The sequence below is a fragment of the Lonchura striata genome, chromosome 26 (genome assembly GCF_046129695.1).
Source record: "Lonchura striata isolate bLonStr1 chromosome 26, bLonStr1.mat, whole genome shotgun sequence".
NCBI lineage: Eukaryota > Metazoa > Chordata > Aves > Passeriformes > Estrildidae > Lonchura > Lonchura striata.
The window spans coordinates 640,151-659,584 of NC_134628.1; the positions used below are offsets into that span (position 1 = coordinate 640,151).

Here is a 19,434-nt window from a genome sequence, read left to right on the forward strand (position 1 = left end):
TGGGGAACCTGGTTTGTCACAGCTCTGTGGTTTGGGTCTCATCTTTGTGCTGCTGCGAGTCAGCAGCTACGTGCAGGGCCCCGCTGTGGGTTTTGGGGTGAGGCTGCACCCCGGCACCCTGAGGGGAGAACAGGGCGGGGGGGAGGCAGAGAGGGGGCAGAGAGAGAGGATTTTGGGCAGGGAGCAGGACGGGGTACCCAGCAGAGCTGGGGCTGCAGGTGGGGGTGACTCGGACGGTGCTTGGAGCAATCCAGGTGTGTGCTCCGACAGGTGGCTCCCGGTATAAAGAGGGATCGGGGAAACAAACGTGTGCGCGGCGGGGTGTGACACAGCACCGGATGAGTCAGTGAGGGCAGGGAGCACCTCGCTCCTGCAGGCACCCGGCCCCAAATCACCCCAAAGGGCGAGCGGCACCCGCGGGGCTCCCTCTGCCCAGGCGGGGACCCTTTCAGCAGCGGGAGGGGGAAAGAGAAGCACCGGGGCGGGCGGGGCGGGGGTGCCGGGATGGTGCGGGGGTGGCAGCATCCCGTCCATCCCATCCCATCCCATCCCATCCCATCCCATCCCATCCCATCCCATCCCATCCCATCCCATCCCATCCCATCCCATCCCATCCCATCCCATCCCATCCCATCCCATCCCGTCCCATCCCATCCCATCCCGTCCCGTCCCGTCCCGTCCCGTCCCGTCCCATCCCATCCCGTCCCGTCCCGTCCCGTCCCATCCCGTCCCGTCCCGTCCCGTCCCGCCCCGGCGGAGCCCCGGTGCCGGCCAGCGGCCGCACGGCGGAACTGCAGCCTCGCCCCGTTCACCCCTCCGTGTCCCCCCGGTACCACCGGGAGCGGCACCGGGACGGGCCGTGCCCGGCAAACCCCGGCCCCGCCCGCTGCCCTGCCCCCGCCCCGGGGTTTGTGCGGGTTCCCCCCGCTGGCGAACGGGGAGTGAAAAGTAGAACTGAACCGGCGGCCGTTTTCACCTAAAAAGGGCAGAATTTGAGCACCGGTAGCGGCGGGGGCCGGCCCGACCCGCGGGGCTGGCGGGGCTCCGGGCTGCTCCCGGCGGGCTCGACCGTCCCGGCGGGCCCGGCGCGGATCCCGGTGGTTGCTGCGGTGTAACGGGAGCTGCGGGGCTGAGCCGCCGCTCCTCGGTTAAAATAATAGATGTTCATTGTTGCCGTTGTTGCTTATTTCTGGAGGAGCACCGGGGGTTTCTGGGGCTCGCAGAGCCCGGCCCGGGCTCGCCCCTCGAGGCACCGCTGCTCGCGGGGGAAAATGGTTCAGTACTGAGTGAAGGGAGCCCAGGAAAGGAGGATTTTCTGGTGCTGGGATTTTCTATTTTTTTCTGGTTTGTTTTAAGGAAATTTGCGCTTCACACCCGGCAGCGCGGAGCCGGGACCGCCGCGGCCCGGCCGGCTCCTCTCGGACGGACAGTGCCGGTCTGCAAACACCGTCGGACCGATTCGGGCACCGGGAAACACCCGGGGAGCAGCGCGGGCACAGCATCCTCCTCCTCTCCGCCGGTTCTGCCCCCGTTGTGCCCCCGCCCGCCGCGCGGTTCGGGGCACCCGCGGGGCGCAGGGAGCCGCCGCCTTCGTTGTGTTTGTTCCCGCAGAACCGGCGGCTTCGCCATGAATTTCCTCGCCAACGGATTCCAGCCGGATCCGCCGGCCGTGCCCGCAGCCGCAGCCCCGGGGGAGCTGCCGGGAGCACCGGGGGCTGCGGGCGCCCCGAGACCGCCGGCGATGGGGCGGCTCACAATTTCGAGGAGGGCACAAGGAGGAGGTTTGGGAGCCGCGGTTTTCAGCACAGGCCGAGAGGCGAATCCCCCCCGCCGGGGACACGAGTGCCGGTGGTCCCCGCGGGGGCCGCTGCCGCTGTCTCGCCACGGTCCCGCCACCGCGGGGAGGGCGCGGGCGGCGGCCGCGGGAGCGCTGGGCGGCGTGGGCCGGGCTGTGTCCTCAGCTGCTCCGGACGGCCGCGGCTCCGGCCCCAAACCGGCCCCACCGCGCCCCAAAACCTCCCCGGCGGCGGCGGCGGCGGCGGCGGCGGCCAGAAACCACCGGAGCCCCGACGTGCGCCCGCCGGGGCGTGTCCCGCCGAGACCACGCCCCTTCCGCCAAACCACGCCCACTCGGGCACGAACCACGCCCCCTCGTCCATAACCACGCCCCCCGCCCCGCAGGAGAGCGCTGGTGGGCGGGGCTAGCAGCCGCCGCGCGGCTCCCATTGGCGGAGCGGCCCGTCCGTCACGGCCGCCCCGCCCCGCCGGGGCCGGCAGTAAATACGGTACCGGGAGGCGCGGCGGGGCCGGCAGCGGGGCTCGGGCTCGGCACGGGGAGCCGGCACGGGGAGCCGGCAGCGGGGCTCGGGCTCGGCACGGGGAGCCGGCACGGGGAGCCGGCAGCGGGGCTCGGGCTCAGCACCGGGAGCGCCACCGGGAGCGGCACCGGCGCTCGGCACGGAGCGCAGCTCACCCAGCGGCGGCGAGCCCCCGAGCCGCGCGGGACCCGATCCCCCGCGCCGCCGTCCCACCCGCGCCGCCCCGCCGAGGACGGCGCTCCGCCGGCACGGAGCGAGGCAGCGCGGGGCTCGGCCGCCGCCGCCGCCGCCCGCCGAGCCCCGCCGGGTGCCCGCCCGTCCCGCCCGGCTCCCTGCCGCCCGCCGTTGTGATGCGTATTCCCGTAGACCCGAGCACCAGCAGGCGCTTCACTCCCCCGTCCACGGCCTTCCCCTGCGGTAAGATGGGCGAGAACAGCGGGGCGCTGGGGGCCCCCGCGCCCGGCGGCCGCGCTCGGCCCGAGGTGCGCTCGGTCGTGGACGTCCTGGCCGACCACGCCGGCGAGCTGGTGCGCACCGACAGCCCCAACTTCTTGTGCTCCGTGCTGCCGTCGCACTGGAGGTGCAACAAGACGCTGCCCGTCGCCTTCAAGGTGAGTCCCGAGCGGGGAACGAGCCGCCACCCGCTCGCCTTTTCCCCTCCGCCCCTTGCGCTTGAAATCGCTCCCGACATCACCGCCGAGGGAGCCCGGGTTATTATTTTTAATCAAATAGCCCAGTTTATTATTTTGAATCAAGTCTCCGCGTTGCCCCGCGGTCACGGCATCTTAGATATTCCGTACAGTTAGGAGCTCTCAGGCAACTTTGAAGTTTAATGAGCTGGAGGTTAATTACCTTCCTGGGAGAGGGGGAGCGAGGCAGGGAAGGGAGATCTAATCTGCAAAAAGTGGAGCGAAGAGCTGAATCCGCGGTGCCGGGCTGCGCTGCCCGGGCTCCCCGGGCACCCCCGGGCTGGGCATCCCCGCTACCCCCGGAGCGGCCCGGGGGAGCCGAAACGGAGCCGGGGAGAAGCGAGGGCAGCCGGGCAGCGCCGTCTCGGGAGCCCGGAGGGCTGAGGGGGGCTCTCAACCGGGTTCCCCCGGCTCCGGGCGCTGCTCCCCGGGAGGGCTGGGGACCCTTCCCCGGTCCCGGCGCTTCCCCGGGCCGGACGCGGAGCTCCGGGGCCTCGCTCGCGGCCGCGCCGCGCTCGGCAGCGCTTTATTTATATTTATTTTCATCCCGAATCCAACAAAATAAACGCACAGACTCCGGCGGCGGGGCCGAGGGTGGCCTGACCCCCCCTTCACCCCCTCCCCGCGGACCCCTCGTCTGCTTTTAACCCTTTCCGAGCCCATTTTCCCCTTCCCTCTCCGACTTGCTCAGCCCCTCGGGGGCTCGGGTGCTTTTGCTTTTGCTTTGGGGTTTTTATTTGCGCGGCTCTAGCGCAGGTTGGCTTCGGTGAAGGTCGATTTGAGGCTGAAATGCTCTGGCCCTGCCCTAGGTCGTGGCGCTCGGAGATGTCCCCGATGGGACCGTGGTCACGGTGATGGCGGGGAACGACGAGAATTACTCGGCGGAGCTGCGCAACGCCTCTGCCGTGATGAAAAACCAAGTAGCGAGATTTAACGACCTCAGATTTGTTGGGAGAAGCGGCAGGGGTAGGTACCGGCCAGGAAATGGTTGGCCTTTTTATTTGTTTTAATTTTTTTTTAAGAGGGAAAAAAAAAAAGGAGAAGGAAAGAAAATGTTTCTCTCTCTTTTCTTATTATTTTATTATTATATTTTATAATTTTTACTTTATTTTAAAATTTTATTTGGATAGGTTTATTTTTATTATTTTTAAAAATTTTATTCTATATTATCTTTTGTTCCAACCGTGGTTTCGTTGCCGGGAGAAACCCCCCAGCCCCAGAGCGGTTCCCGAGGATGAAAGGGATGCGGGAGGGATGCGGGAGGGATGCGGGAGCAGCCCCGGCCCCGCCGGCAGCTCTGCCTCACCCCTCCCAGGGCTTCTTCTCTGCCGAGGTGCCGAGAATGGGCGGTGCAGAGAAAAAACAATTTAAAATACAGATTTAAATATATATAAATATCTATCAATCTATTAAACGCAAACAAGGCGTCCCGAACCTTCCTCAGTTTCTCCCATCGCGCAGGAGGCAGCGGCGGCTGCTCGGTGAGCAAACCCCACCTGGCAGCTCGACTTTAAATAGCGAAAATCGAGAGTTTAAAGTGAAATAATAACGGCGAGCTCGGCCTGCAGGGCTGGCACGGGAGGGAGCTGCGGCTGCTCGGGGCGTGGGGGGGATTTTGCTCCTTTTCCCCCAGCTCGTGGCAGGGAAAAGCAGGACGGCAATTTGACTTCTCCAAACAAACCCGTCCGTGCCACCCGAGCAGAGGGAAATAAATCCCCTGGAAATGTTAAACACGGAGCCCTGCCTGCCCTCCCCGTACCTGAGTTTCCGAGGGTATAAATAGAATTTCAGCATTTCATCACCAATGCACGCTGCCGATCCTGCGTTTGAGCCCAAATAAGAACTCTATATTTTAATGGCCATATGGCAGCACTTTCTCAAAGGCTTCAAATGTATACACACAGTGTCAGATATATTTTGACTTCTCCGCATTAATTAAAAGCAGTGATGTTAGGAATTATTTGCATGTAATAACTGTTTACTTGTTCCTCTTTATGAAACTTGAATAGTTTACATTCTTTCATACATTTCCTTTTTCCTGTTGGCTCCTTCTCCATGTTGCAGTTTCTTTAAAACTCTCCACTTAACTGGTTGCAGGTTGATGGATGGAAAATGTTTTTCTTTTATGAATTAAGCTTTCATTTCTGTAATCAATTATTCTCTTAGGCTCTTTTCTTTCTGGTTGGGCTTTTTCCCTATTTTTTTTTTTTTTCCCTTTATCCTCGCACAAATTTCCAAACTGAACGCAACCCAATCTCAGCGTGACTCTTGAATTCATTATGAACTTTCTTCCTCTGCCCTCTCGAGCTCGGAATTAGCAGGAGTTGGGGCTTTGGTGAATAAATCCTTCCCCGGGCAGTCCTGCCGAGCGCTCACTCCAGCAGCCTCCGCTGCCTTTAACGGGCGGGACTCGGGCGCTAATTATTTTAATAATTTTTTTTACATATTCCTGTGGGGTGAGGCTTTTTCATATTCCCAGAGGAACAACCAGCGGGGCTCCCTGGGGATTTCTCCCGTGTCCAGGGTGGATTTCACCGCCCGTGCCCGGCGCCGCTTTCCCGGCCCGGGGCTCTTCCAGAGCAATTTACTGTGAAAAATCGCCGCTCTTGAATTTGTATTTCGGGTGTCACATTCGCTCTGCCCTGTTTGGCTCCATCCCTGACAGCCCGGTGCTGCTTTCATTTATTCTGGCAGAAATTTGGAGTCGCTGGGGAATATTTCCCTGTGTGTGTGCAAATGTTTGTGTCAATCCGAAGCGAGGAGGTGTGGATCCGTAAACACGGATCCTGCTCCAGCCCTGCCGTGTGCCCGAGCTGCGGGAGCCTGGAAAAGCCCGGCTCTCCTTGGGAAAACACCACTTGAAACCGGCCACATTTGGGTGTTTTTAGAAATAAGGTGGCAGGGATTATTCCCCGGCGCTGTGAGCTGGGAAGAGCCGCTCCTAATTCCCTTGCCAAAATAAATTCCCATCTCCGTGTGCAAGACAAAGGTTTAAAAAAACCCAAAACAAAACAGACTTTTTTTCCTCAGATTGAGCTGTATAAAATGTCAATTATCCCTGCTGCATCTCCCGGCTGGAATCTCCCCCGGAGCATCCCCCGGAGCCGGCGGGGCTCCCGAACCCGCCCGGGAGCCGGGACCCAGCCCCGCGGAGCGGAGCCGGGCCACGGCGGGGACGAGAAACCCCAGGCCGGCTTCCTGAGAAGGCGGGAAATGACTAAAAGTGATGCTTTTCAAATCGTCATTTTCGGTTCAGGGCAGGCTTTTTGAGAGAGGCAGAACCGGCCCGGCTTGGGTTCGTGTCTGCAGCGAGGGACTCCGGGGCAGGGAGGTTGTTTCACGTGGAGAATAAAAAAATTAAATATAAATATAAATATAAATATAAATATAAATATAAATATAAATATAAATATAAATATAAATATAAATATAAATATAAATATAAATATAAATATAAATATCAGAATTAATGCATATAAACAGGAGCACGGAGGTGCCGGGCTCAGCTCTGGGGTTCTGTGCCTCACAAACCCTTCCCTCTGCTCCTGCCAATTCCTGAAATAATCGCTCCTCATCCTCCTCGCTCCGTGCTCTGGCTGTGCGAAGGTTTTACCCGCAAGCCCTCGCTGCTGGTTGTTTTTCCCTGATCCTCCTCTGCGGGCTCACCCCGTCCCTGCAGGTCGGCAGCAGTGGCTGCGTCCTTGCGGATTCAAAGGGAAATAATTCCATTTCTTTTGCCCTCCCAAATGCTCCTGTCTGTGCAGAAAGTGAGCTGAAGGTCTGTGCGTTGTTCAGTCCTGCTTTGAATGCAGAGCGAAGGTGGGATTGGGGATTGCTGCCACCCTCAGAACCCGAATTCCTCCTTTCCGTGCTCCACGCAGGAATTCTCCCACCTGGGATAATTCCAGCACGTTCTCCGGGGGAGAAAATGTCATTTTTTCGGTTTATTCCTTTTTACCCCCTCCTAGCTGGATAAATCCTGGTTTGTTTTGCTGTGGATATTCTCCATGTAGAGAGATGATGGTCGGGATCTGAAAACCCCTGATTGCTTCAGGGAAAAGAGAACGGAGGTGGTTTCTTACTGCTTTTATCTGTGGAATAAAGGCTGGAGGAGCAGAAAATCCATCACACCGAGGTTGATACCTGATATCCTGCCGGGGTTCAGACCTCTGGTACCTTTGAAACCCCGCAGGGATTGCTGCTGGGGCTCGCTCAGAGTGGTTTGTGCAGCCTCCATCCTCTAGCTGAATTTCCTGAATTTGGGGAGCCTGAGGGAGGGCTGAGGCCCTTGCTGGGGGTTTCTGGTCTCCCACAGCCTCCCCTGGAATGGACATCGAGGCCAGGCCAGGGGCTGGGGTGAGGCTGCAGGATGTGAAGAGTTTGGGGTCAGGGTGGGCCCAGGGCTGGTGACATCTCTGTGATGATAAAGGCATTTTCAGGCTGTAGATGGAGACTTGTTCTGTGGGGGCAAGGGGGGCTCTTCTTGCAAAATTTGGCTCCCAAGAGCTTTTCAATGCTTCTTTTTATTTATTTATTTATTTATTTTTTCATAAAAGATGACAGGCTGGTGCTTCAAAAGCACCTCTGAGACGCTCCCCGAGGGTATCCAAACCTTTCCCAGCAGCAGATCGCTGCTCTCGGGGCAGGGCTGGGAGAGGGGACAGTCCCTGCACAGCTGCCTGTCTGGTGACCGCTTCTGGTGGCCACAGCTGGCCGGACTCAGTTCCCATTTTGAGGTTCCCAGTTTTTCTGGCCCTCCCGTGGGTGCCCTCATTGCCGAGGCCAAGCCCAGCCCCCCTAATTTGAGCATCCACAGGGCGCTGGATCCCCTGCAGCTGAGCCCAGCTCCTTCCAAGGGAGCATCCCAAACTCCAGCTCACCCCGCAGGGATCCCGCATCCAGCGCTGCTCCAGGGCTGGCTTCCCACCGAAAAGGGGAAATATCCCAGTGGGAAAACCCCAGGAGGGGCACGAGTGACTTTTCCACGCGGGAAGGTCCTGGCTCCAGGGCCGTGTGTGCAATTTAACGAGCGATCGCTGCTCGTTAAACGCAATGATGTGTGCGGGGATTTGTGTCCGAGCCCGCTCCCGCTGCAGCCTCTCTCTCCCACAAGAGCTGAACCCATGGGGGATCCTCACTCCTGCTTTTCTCTTGTTTTTTCCCCACCCTCCTTAGGGAAAAGCTTCACCCTGACCATCACCGTGTTCACCAACCCCACCCAAGTGGCCACCTACCACCGAGCCATCAAAGTGACCGTGGACGGACCCCGGGAGCCCCGCAGTAAGTGAAGGCTTGGGTTTGGGCTTTGGGGTTCGGGTTTGGGGTTTGGGGAGGGGGTGCAGGGTCCGAGCTCTCCGTGGCTGAGGGATGCAGGACGCAGAGCTCGGGGCTGGCATTGGGGTGCCACCGTTGGCTGCTCGGATTTTCCCGTGTGTCCCTCCCTGCCTCCTGCTCCCTATCCCATCTGGGAGGGATGGGTTATAGCTCCCTATCCCATCTGGGAGGGATGGGTTATAGCTCCCTATCCCATCTGGGAGGGATGGGTTATAGCTCCCTATCCCATCTTGGAGGGATGGGTTATAGCTCCCTATCCCATCTTGGAGGGATCATTTCCCAGCTCCAGGTTGGGATGTTGGGAAAACCCTCTGGGCTTTTTGATGGCAAAAGCACCAAGGGCCCACCTGGCGCTGCACAGGGGGCTTATGAAAGCAGGGGGATTATGAAACCAGAGATCCGTGCTCCGTTCAGGGGCTGATGGCTGGCGATTAAACTGAAAAAGGTGCAGGTTCCTGGGTGCTGAGGCGGTGTCTGCTCTGGCGGAGAGCTCCTTCGCCGTGGTTTCGCTTTCGGGCTGTCAAAGGCTGGGGCTGGCAGCGCCCGCGGCCGGGGGCCGAGCCTGGAGACACCAGCGAGACTCTGCGACCGCAGGAGCGTCTCTGTTGTGCTGGGGAGGCTCTCCCGGGGGCAGGATGGTGCCTCGTGGTTGAGGGAGGCTCCGGGAGCTGCCCTGCCCGGGCTGCCTTTCGGCGTCGGGCTGCTCGGAGCTGCCCTGGGCCACGCTGCCGAGCAGGAGATTCCCTCACCACGAGGATTCTTCACCCTGTGGGACCCTCCCTGTGTGGTGGGACCTGGTCCCTGGGGGCTCCATCTCCGGCTCTGCGCTCTGGCTTCGGCTCCGTGCTCGCCCCGCGGCACCCCGGGGCCATAAAGCCGAGCTTGTTCCCTTTGCGTGTGAGGCTGCAGTGCCCACATCGAGGGGAAGCGGTTTGATCCTCCGAAAAACGCCTCCAAAAACATTTGCTGTTGATGCTGTCCCCGGGCCATCGGTGGCCCTTGATGTCAGGCCAGGTGGAGGCCGTTCCCTCGGCCCGGGGCTTCCATTGGCGTCGGGCTTTGGTGGATTTTCCCCCCTCCTTGATTTTATTTTGGAGCCTGTCGAGGATGGATTTAGAAGCTGGGATGCAGGAAATGCAACGCTGCTGTTGTGGGTTTTGGGGTTTTTTTAAGCCAGAAACGCCAGGCGGGTCCCTGGTGTGGGGCACCTGTGGGTCGTGGTGGGCGCTGGGGCTCAGCCCCAGGGCTGGGCAGGGAATTTCACAACTCTGCCAGGAGTGTCAGGAATAGAAACCAGCCCTCCTGACTGCTGGCTCAGCCCCTTATCAGATCGCCTTTCTAATAATAATAATCATCATCATCATCCTCATCATCAGGAATACATAAATAATAATACAAGGTGAGATAGTTGCTACTCTCGGAGCTCGGTTTGGCCTCCCCGACAGCCAAACCCTGGTGAATCACACCTGTGCCTCCTGAATTTCAGCATTTCACCCCAGAGCTCCCCAGCCCTCATTTCAGTTTTCTGATATGGAGCCGTGGCAGTGGGGCCAAGGCCGAGGATGGAGCAGCCTGTCCTCCCTGGGGCACAGCCCAGCTGCAAGGGCAGCGTTTTTCTGGGGTTTTCCTTTTTATTTTGTGGCGAATTCTGGTCCTCTAATTGTGCTGGAAGTGTTGGCTCCTTGAGGAGATCTGTGTGGGGTTTATTTGCTGCTTGTGCCTTTGCCTTGTGTGGCCCCCAGAGTTGATCTCTCCCCCATTCCTGCATCCCCAACCCATGAATTACTGATAGAAAAGGTTTAGACCCAAATTGTGGCTGTTTTGGAGTTCTTTTCAGGGAATCATAAATTTATTGGTCATGTTTTGGCTCCCAGTTTGAAGGGCTTGAAGTCATGGTTGTCGAATTTCCAGTGGGGGGAAAAAAAAATAAATTAAAAATAATTCCTTTTTTGCCACGCTTTCAAATGAAGGCAAAAAATTCAAACGAAACAACACCTTTCTCCCCTTCCTGCTCTGCAGAAACGCTGGGTGTGGAAACAGCAGCTGTAAAACGATCCTGGAAAGCCGAGGTGCTTTTCCTGGTTCACCTGCCACTGGGTGGCTCCCGGGCACAGCACCCCGGCACATTGGCACCCAGGGTGGCATCTGGGGCTGGCACACCCCTTGTGATCCCCCCTTGAGCCAAACACCGAGCCTGGGGCTGCTCTGCCTTGTTTGGCTGCGGGAGGTGAGAGCTGCCAGCAGGAATTGCAATTTTTATTTATATCTAGACATACTATATACACCTTTAAGCATATATATGTAAATGCCTGTGTGTATATATGTGTGGGCATAAAAATATATGGAATTTTTCGCCCTTCTTGGCTTCAAAAGATGGGCCATGGGGTATGCTGGCTTCTGGTGTGGGGATCAGCACTGGGCAGGGCTGGAGGCTGGTGTGGGGCTGGTGGAGAGGACAAAACCCATCCTTAATGTGGAAAGAATTGGCCATTTGTCTTGGTGCCCTGGGAAAGGCCCGGGCAGCATCTTCTCACTGCAGCAGAATCCCTCCAGCCAACCTCCTTGTGGGCTTTGGGGCCCGGGCTGTGGCTCTGGGCATCCCATTCATCTTCCACCTCTGGCCATCCTTCATCTGAGCCCTTGAGCGAGGCTTTCAACTCGGGCTGTGCCCAGAGGCAGCTCCTGAGCAGCCTGGGTGGGGATGGGTGGGAAACGCAGGCTGAGGGGCAGGAGGAGGCTCCCAGGGGATCCCCCAGGGTGGCACCAGCGCTGCCTTTGCTTCAGCATCTCCTCCTCGGGCTCCTCGCAGTGCCCCCGCTCGCTCTGAGCTCTTTTTCCTTGTGCTCCAGCCCTTCCTGGGTTAGATCTGGCCGGGGGGAAAAAAAAGGACATTCTGTCAAGTTGGCACCTTAGCTCTAAACAAATAGCACAGCGGGTGCCAAGTGTTGACATACTTTGTACAAACAGGAAGTAATAAAATATTTGAACTTCCTGTGGAATTTCCTTCTTTCCCCCCCCTTTCTGCAGCCCTGTGTTCAGCAGGAGCCCTGCTGCAGAACCCTCTGGCATCCACACTGCTGCAAAATAATCCCCAGCAGGCAGAACGTGGGGAGCTGGAGGGCTGGGAGCTGCACTGGGGGGTTCCTGGGGAAAAGGGAGCATCCCCAGGGCCTCCCCTCGCTCCCACCTGCTGCCTGCCTTCCCCTCCCCTCCTTTTCCTTCCTTTCCTTCCCAAGGCTCTCACCTTCCCTGCTCTCACTTTCCTTTCTCCCTCTTGCAGCTCCTGCCCCTTTCTGCCCAGAACTCTTGTGCAAAGCCTTTTTTCCCTTTTTAAATTCATTTTCTCCCCTCTTAGACTTTATTTTTTTTTTGCTACCATTCAGTCTTTAACTTCTCTCTCCACTTCCTAAATCCCTCTTGGATTGAATCCCTTCTGTCTGACTCCCACCCCATTGCTGCTGTTCTTGCTGGGGAGGAAAGGGAGACCAGGAGGATTTGTGGGTCTCTGCGCCCCGCCGCTCCCGTGCTGGTGGATGGTTTTTATTTTTGGGGTGCGCATCAGAGATTGGGGTGCTTTGGGTCACGTCCCTGCTTGGTGTGACCACAGCGAGTGACAGAAACGTGTCCCCAGCGTGGCTGGGATGGGGACGAGGGGGCTTGTGGCCACAGCACTTCACATCCCTGTCACAGTGAGCTCCTGTGCCCCTTCCCCGGGAGCCCGGGACTCTGATCTGATACCCCTGGACCCTCCTTCCTGCCCCGACCCTGCCCAAAGTCCATACAGACCCCTGACACTTCCTGGTCATCCTCTTTTGCCCCTTGGACACCACAGAATAAAGAGAGCTGAACCAACGTATCTGGGGTAAGAGCCTCTTTTAGGAATCTTTGCCATCTCCTGACATTCCTCCCCTCACAGCCTCGGATCTCTGGGCCAGCTGATATTCAGGGCTGTGTGAGGTGGGGAATGTCAGAAGAGGACACTCAGGTGAGACATTCTCACTCTGCAATTGCCTGAAAGAAGCTTGTGGCCAGCTGGGGATTGGCCTCGTGTCACAGTGAGCTCCTGGCACTCTGTGTCCCTTCCCCAGGACTCTGATCTGATACCCCTGGACCCTCCTTCCTGCCCCGGGGAGAGCCAGGGAAGCCCACCCTGCCCAAAGTCCATACAGACCCCTGACATTTCCTGTTCATCCTCTTTACCCCGCTCTCCACATGGACACCACAGAATAACGAGAGCTGAACCAACGTATCTGGGGTAAGAGCCTCTTTTGGGAATCTTTGCATCTCCTGACATTCCTCCCCTCACAGCCTCGGATCTCTGGGCCAGCTGACACTCAGGGCTGTGAGGGGGGAATGTCGCATCCCCTCTCCCACCCTGTCCCCGCAGGTTTTTCTGGCCGGGCCCATCCCGCACAGCCCCGGCTTCCCTCCGTGCTGGCTCTCCCCTGCCCAAAAAAGGCTCCTCGCCCCCGCGGGGCTGCGGCTGGCCCCGGCACGTAGGCAGCGGGGAAGGTTCGCACCTCCCCCGGGCGAGGCGCTTCCAGGAACCGCGGCCGCTCCGGCGGGGCCCGCGGGCCGGGGCGCAGGAACGGGGATTGGGGTGCGGGAACGGGGATTGGGGTGCGGGAACGGGGATTGGGGTGAAGGAATGGGGTTTGGGGTGCAGGAACGGGGATTGGGGTGCGGGAACGGGGATTGGGGTGCGGGAACGGGGATTGGGGCGCAGGAACGGGGATTGGGGTGCGGGAACGGGGATTGGGGTGCGGGAACGGGGATTGGGGTGCGGGAACGGGGATTGGGGTGCAGGAACGGGGATTGGGGTGCAGGAACGGAGATTGGGGTGCGGGAACGGGGTTTGGGGTGCGGGAACGGGGATTGGGGTGCGGGAACGGGGATTGGGGTGCGGGAACGGGGATTGGGGTGCGGGAACGGGGATTGGGGTGCAGGAACGGGGATTGGGGTGCGGGAACGGGGTTTGGGGTGCAGGAACGGGGATTGGGGTGCGGGAACGGGGATTGGGGTGCGGGAACGGGGTTTGGGGCGCAGGAACGGGGTTTGGGGTGCAGGAACGGGGTTTGGGGTGCGGGAACGGGGATTGGGGTGCGGGAACGGGGATTGGGGTGCGGGAACGGGGATTGGGGTGCGGGAACGGGGTTTGGGGTGCAGGAACGGGGATTGGGGTGCGGGAACGGGGATTGGGGTGCGGGAACGGGGATTGGGGTGCAGGAATGGGGTTTGGGGTGCAGGAATGGGGTTTGGGGCGCAGGAACGGGGTTTGGGGTGCAGGAATGGGGTTTGGGGTGCAGGAACGGGGTTTGGGGTGAAGGAACGGGGTTTGGGGTGTGCAGAAATGGGGTTTGGGGTGCAGGAACGGGGTTTGGGGTGTGCAGAAATGGGGGTTTGGGGTGCGGGAACGGGGTTTGGGGTGAAGGAACGGGGTTTGGGGTGCGGGAACGGGGATTGGGGTGCAGGAATGGGGTTTGGGGTGCAGGAATGGGGTTTGGGGCGCAGGAACGGGGTTTGGGGTGCAGGAATGGGGTTTGGGGTGCAGGAACGGGGTTTGGGGCGCAGGAATGGGGTTTGGGGTGTGCAGAAATGGGGGTTTGGTGTGAAGGAACGGGGATTGGGGTGCGGGAACGGGGATTGGGGTGCGGGAACGGGGTTTGGGGTGAAGGAATGGGGGTTTGGGGTGTGCAGAAATGGGGGTTTGGGGTGCAGGAACGGGGATTGGGGTGTGCAGGAACGGGGTTTGGGGTGTGCAGACACGAGGAGCTTGGGATGGGGATGATGAGGAGTTTGGGGTGTGCAGACAGGAGGAATTTGGGATGTGAAGGATCGAGCAGTTTGGGGTGTGAAGAATTGAGCAGTTTGGGGTGTGAAAGATCGAGCAGTTTGGGATGTGAAGAATTGAGCAGTTTGGGGTGCCAAGAATTGAGCAGTTTGGGGTGTGAAGGATCGAGCAGTTTGGGGTGTGAAGGATCGAGCAGTTTGGGATGTGAAAGATCGAGCAGTTTGGGGTGTGAAGGATCGAGCAGTTTGGGGTGTGAAGGATCGAGCAGTTTGGGGTGTGAAGGATCGAGCAGTTTGGGGTGTGAAGGATCGAGCAGTTTGGGGTGTGAAGGATCGAGCAGTTTGGGGTGTGAAGGATCGAGCAGTTTGGGGTGTGCAGGGGGTGGCACCCCCTTGTCCCTCCTGTGGAGGTGTTTGTGGCATCGCTGTCCCCACGGTGCCGGCTGCCTCACCCCATACATGGTGAACTCTTGGCTCGAATTTGAGGTAAAAAAAGCTAAAAACCATGAGAAAGATGGACTGGAAAGGGGAAATCTTGTTTTGGGAGCGCCGTGGGAAGGTTGGGATGATGCTCTCTGGCACGGCAGCTCCAGGAACTTGGAGATGGTGAAATAAAATACTCTCAATCCAGGGGCATGGAGAAATTGGGATTTACTGAGTGGCAGACGATTGTGGGTCAGTGGGAACAGCCTAAAATAGCTGAGGATGAGGAAGATGGAGTGGGGTTATGGATGGGAGCCAAAGAGGAGCAGGGACAAAATGATCCTATGGGCAATTTTTGGGCTTTGAGGCAGAGACCCTGTGCTTTCTGCACGTTTACCCTTGGAGATTTGGAAAGTGCTTGGAGAATAAATTATTGGAGAGTCTTGTGCCTCTCAGAAGCTTGAGTGGAGACCCAGGACAGGGTGGCTTGTGCCAGTATTGTCCAATTCCAGATCTTTATCTTGGCCAAAGGACTCCCTCGTGGGGCTGCATAAAACTTGAGTTGGAGATGTTTTCTGTGATTAAAAGCAGACTCGGTGCTGAAGTGCTCCCGTGGGGTGATAGTTTTGGGTATTATTGAGGTCTTTGTTTTATTCCCCTGCTTGTCCTTAGCTAGAAATAAATACACAGACAGTTCCCAGATTGTCTGGGAATAAGGAAGAAGAAAAAAAAAAAAAAAAGGAAATGGCAAAAAATGCAGCAAAATCAATCCAAGATAATTTCAATAAATAAATGACCTCAGCTCTTCCTGAGCAGTGATTTGGCCATGTCATATTGCTGTGATCTATTCTCATTTAATCCTTAAAACAAGCTGATTTCCCACTTCTGGAGCGCTCTCCTCTTCCCTGGTGAGGAAGAGGAGGAAATCCTGAGTGGCCCTTGATGGCTTCCCCATTGCCTGGGCTCTGGCAGGGCTGAGGCCGTGGGAGGAGGGCGTCTGGGGGAAGCCGTGTGTCCATCCTGGAGCTGAGGCAGTGCTCCTCTGCCCAGGGCCCTGGCTGTGCTTGCCTGGGGTGTCCTCACACATCCCCTGCGTGTCCCTGGGGTGCTGCTGCCAGAGACGTGGGGCTCATCCCAGCCCTGCCCCAGCCTCTGCTTTTTGGGATGGAGCCCGTGCAGCTCCTGGGTGTCTGCACCTCCCTGCTGGAGCTGTGGGGGGCTTCGGTTCCTGCAGGAGCCTTTGGGGGATCCCTGGGGGCTGCAGGAGCCTTTGGGGGATCCTCGGGGCTGCAGGAGCCTTTGGGGGATCCTTGGGGGCTCCAGGAGCCTTTGGGGATCCTTGGGGGATCCTTGGAGCTCCAGGAGCCTTTGGGGGATCCTCGGGGCTCCAGGAGCCTTTGGGGGATCCTCGGGGCTCCAGGAGCCTCTGCAGATCAGTGCTAGCTCTCACAGGAGGTTTCTCTGCCTGGTTTCCCATCTCGTTTCCCATTCCCGTTTTGATCCCAGGGGGAAATTTTGCCCCTCTGGGACGCCCCGCGTTGGCAGCAGCCTCCTGCTCCTCCTCCTCCTCCTCCTCCTCCTCCTCCTCCTCCTCCCCCGTTCCCAGCCGGGTTATCCCTGCCAGGGGAGTGGGGCTCAGCCCTGGCCGTGGATAAAATCCCCTCGGGGACAAAGCCAGCCCGGCCCTGGGTTTGTGGCGGGGCTGTGCGAGACCCCCAGCGGGACTCGGTGGGACTCGGGATGTCCCAGGGGACGCCGGGGTGTCCCCAGAATTCCCTGGGGAAAGCAGAACAGGGATGAAAGCTGCCTGAGAGCGCTCCAAGCACTGGCCCTGCATCTCCAGGGCCTTTGGTGCTGCAGCTCGAGGCTGTGACCCGGCCTCAAAAGGAAAATCAGAGCAGCTGAAGTGATCCGGGCTCCAGGAAATGCACTCCTCTCATTATTGCATTGGCCACAGTAAATTCCACCTCTCTTTTCCAGTCGCCTGCTGCGTAGCGACTTCAAAATCTTTTCGCTTGAAAACCACCAATATTTTCTAAGTGCGGCAATATTGGGAGTCAGAAGAGGGAAATTATTTTTGCTTGTGTCCTACAAAGGAATCTTTGTTGGGATTGGTTGCAACACCTCCTGCTTTTGAAAGCTTTGGGAAAACCCCAGGGCACGGTTCTGGGCTGGGGTGGAAGAGGCAAACCTGGCCCTGGGGTGGCTTTGGAAATAACTCAGAATGGAGAAATGGGCATTGGCCCAGTATTTGGGAGAGATAAACTGATCAAAAGGGTTTTCTGGTGGGATCTGGTGGTCATTTAGGGATGTTTGGGGGCTTAAGTTGCATTGAAGGCTTTTTCCAGGAGGATGTTTTTGGTGCTCTGTGTTGGATTGTGTCAGCAGAAGAAATTCAAATGCAATTCCAACAACCAAAGGAATTCCTGCTGGATCCAGCAGCAAGATCTGAAGGGAGCTGTGCAGGAGGATGAGTGGGCCGGGATGGGATGCAGGTGGCACCAAAAAGGAATTTTTGTGAGCATCGCAGCAAGGCCATCGGTGAGCTTTGCTCCTTCCCAAAGGAGCAGCGTTTTGCCCCGTGCCTCAGTTTACCTGTCTGTAATTCCTGGGGGCAGCAGGGGATGTGCAGGAGGCTGGCAGGGAGGATTTGCAGGGTTATTAATGCAGCATGGCCCCAGCTGCCTTGGGCAGGATTCAGGAGCTCGGGAGAGGACAGAGCAAATCACAGATTGGAAAGGAGAGAGGGGGGAAAAAATTGCCAGTGCTAAAAGGCAAGTTTCGTTTCAGGGAAGACAACAGCTAAAGGACCAGAACGATCAACCAAAACCACAAGATCACATCAGATGTCAGGCAGGACACATCTTGTTTCTCCCTCCCGAAAGGGCTTATCAGCACAACCAATCACTTTAATGATGTGGCGGAGGGAGGAAGAGGATTTGACTCAGAGTGAAATGAAATTTAGCTCCTAAGACCCTTCTCTTCCGCAGCACAGTCACCTGTCCTGCAGGCAGGCAGAGATCAATCACCTCCTGCAGCGGAAGGGGCTCAGACATGAGTTTGCATTCTTTTCTCTGACTCTTTCCAGTGCCTCTGCGGGCTGCAGCGGGGCAGAGAGGCGAGGAAGAGGAGGCACACAGCGAGCAGGGAGTGCCCCTGTGCCTTCCCAGCCTCCGGGCACGGTGGCAGTGGGATGGGAACCTCTGTGCTGGGGGGTTCCCCGTTCTAAATCGGATGTGGGAGCAGGGAACCCCTTTCCCGTGCTCAGCTCTGCTTCCTTGCTTTGGGGAGCAGCGTTGAGGATGAGGCTGAGGATGAAGGTGCTGTGCAGGTGCCATCGCTCTGGGGCTCCTCCTTCCAGTGCAAAGCTCGGCAGGAGCTGTAATTATCCAGCCAGGCTCTGGAGATGGAGCTTGGAGCTCAGCCCTGGGATCCAGGGGATCAGCTCCAGCCCTGTCTGAGGGGAAAAGCAGCGCTCAGCATCCTCAAACCTTGGGAAAATTCAGGTCTGTTCCCAAAGGCACAGGCCGGGCTGGCAAATTGCTGCTCCCTCCCCACAGCGCCGGGGACATCTCAGCTCCATCAGCTGAACCACGGCACATTCCTGGCACAGGGCTGAGCCCAGCAGCTGGTCCTCCCCATCCCGGCCACGGTGTCCTTAACCAGTGTCACCCCAAGGAATTTGATGTGCTTGCCCTAATGGAACAGGTTGTGAACTGGGAGGAACCAGCTCTACTGGTTGGTCCCAGTCCAGGTTGTTAGATAGCAGCAGGAACTCACTGGGACTGGCATCTCTCCATGGATCTATGGAATCTGAAAATCTGATCTCAGCCAGGGCTGAGGCAATACCAGCTGGACGTCCTTGAGATGTGTCTGCTTCCTCCCAGCACCCAGCTCAGAAATCTTAGAATCAGGGAGTTTGCCTGATTCCATGAGAACCAGATCACAGCCCAGAAGTGAATTTTGCCTTCCTGGAATGGGGAGTGACTGCAGAGAGGCCATCAGGGCTGGTGGTTTTTGCACCCTGTTCTGAAAGCTGCCCTATTTCCCGCAGATGTGCACCCACCTGCTCTGCTGTGACACCCGGGCTGCAGCTTTCATATCTGTAAATCACAACTTTGAACCCCCACCCAGTTCACTCTGCAGTCTCAGGGGCAGATTTTCAGAGTTCTTACTCTGGATGGAAAAAGGCAGGAAAGCACTGGTGGGGATTTTCAGCAAGGCACAAGTGGGCTGAATGCTTAAACCTGATGAATTTTACCCACTGCTGAGAATACCCTCAGCTTTCCCTGCGTTCTGAAGGGCTTCAAATATTTTTGCAAACCCAGAAAGACTCTTGAAACCCTGGGAATAAGGATCCCATGTCCTTCAGGCATTTGAGCCACAGTTGTGTGGAAATTCAGGCATGATTTTCCCTTTGATTTGGGAATGGGCCACAGCTCCCATGTCCCCAGAGCTTTTGGAAGCACTGCTCTGGATTTCTGTTTAAATTAATGCCCTGATTTATTTTCCTCCCAGAGGGCTCAGTTTTGGGGATTCCCAGCACAATCAAGGCCCTGATGGGGTTTATCAGAGACTTGCCAGGGTGGGCACAGGGTGGGCAGGGAGAGAGGCAGAGGCGAGGTCTCAGCACTAACCCAGGAGTGAGAGGAGATCAGGGGCTCCCAAACTTCCTAATCAATCCCAGCCTGCCTAGAACGAACATCTCTCCTGCTGCTGGAGCTTCAGACACTAAAAAACCTACTGTAAATGCAACATATCTCTGTGCTTCCTGCCAGCTGGCCCGGAGCCAGCCTATTTCCTTCAAAAAGAGGGATATTTATTTTCATCCTTTTAGAGGCAGCCAATTCATCTCAGACCACCACCAGCTAAAAAAGCTT

General features: G+C 57.8%; 1 protein-coding gene across 1 annotated transcript in view; it reads left to right on the top strand.

Annotated features, from left to right (window-relative positions):
* Window positions 1-2,668: 2,668 nt before the first annotated feature.
* Window positions 2,669-19,434, top strand: part of RUNX3 (RUNX family transcription factor 3) — a 33,698-nt gene continuing 16,932 nt past the window's right edge. The window contains exons 1-3 of the mRNA XM_021534993.2: window positions 2,669-2,929; window positions 3,817-3,973; window positions 8,183-8,287. Coding sequence (XP_021390668.2) covers window positions 2,669-2,929; window positions 3,817-3,973; window positions 8,183-8,287 — 523 coding nt within the window. The remainder of the gene's footprint in view (window positions 2,930-3,816; window positions 3,974-8,182; window positions 8,288-19,434) is intronic.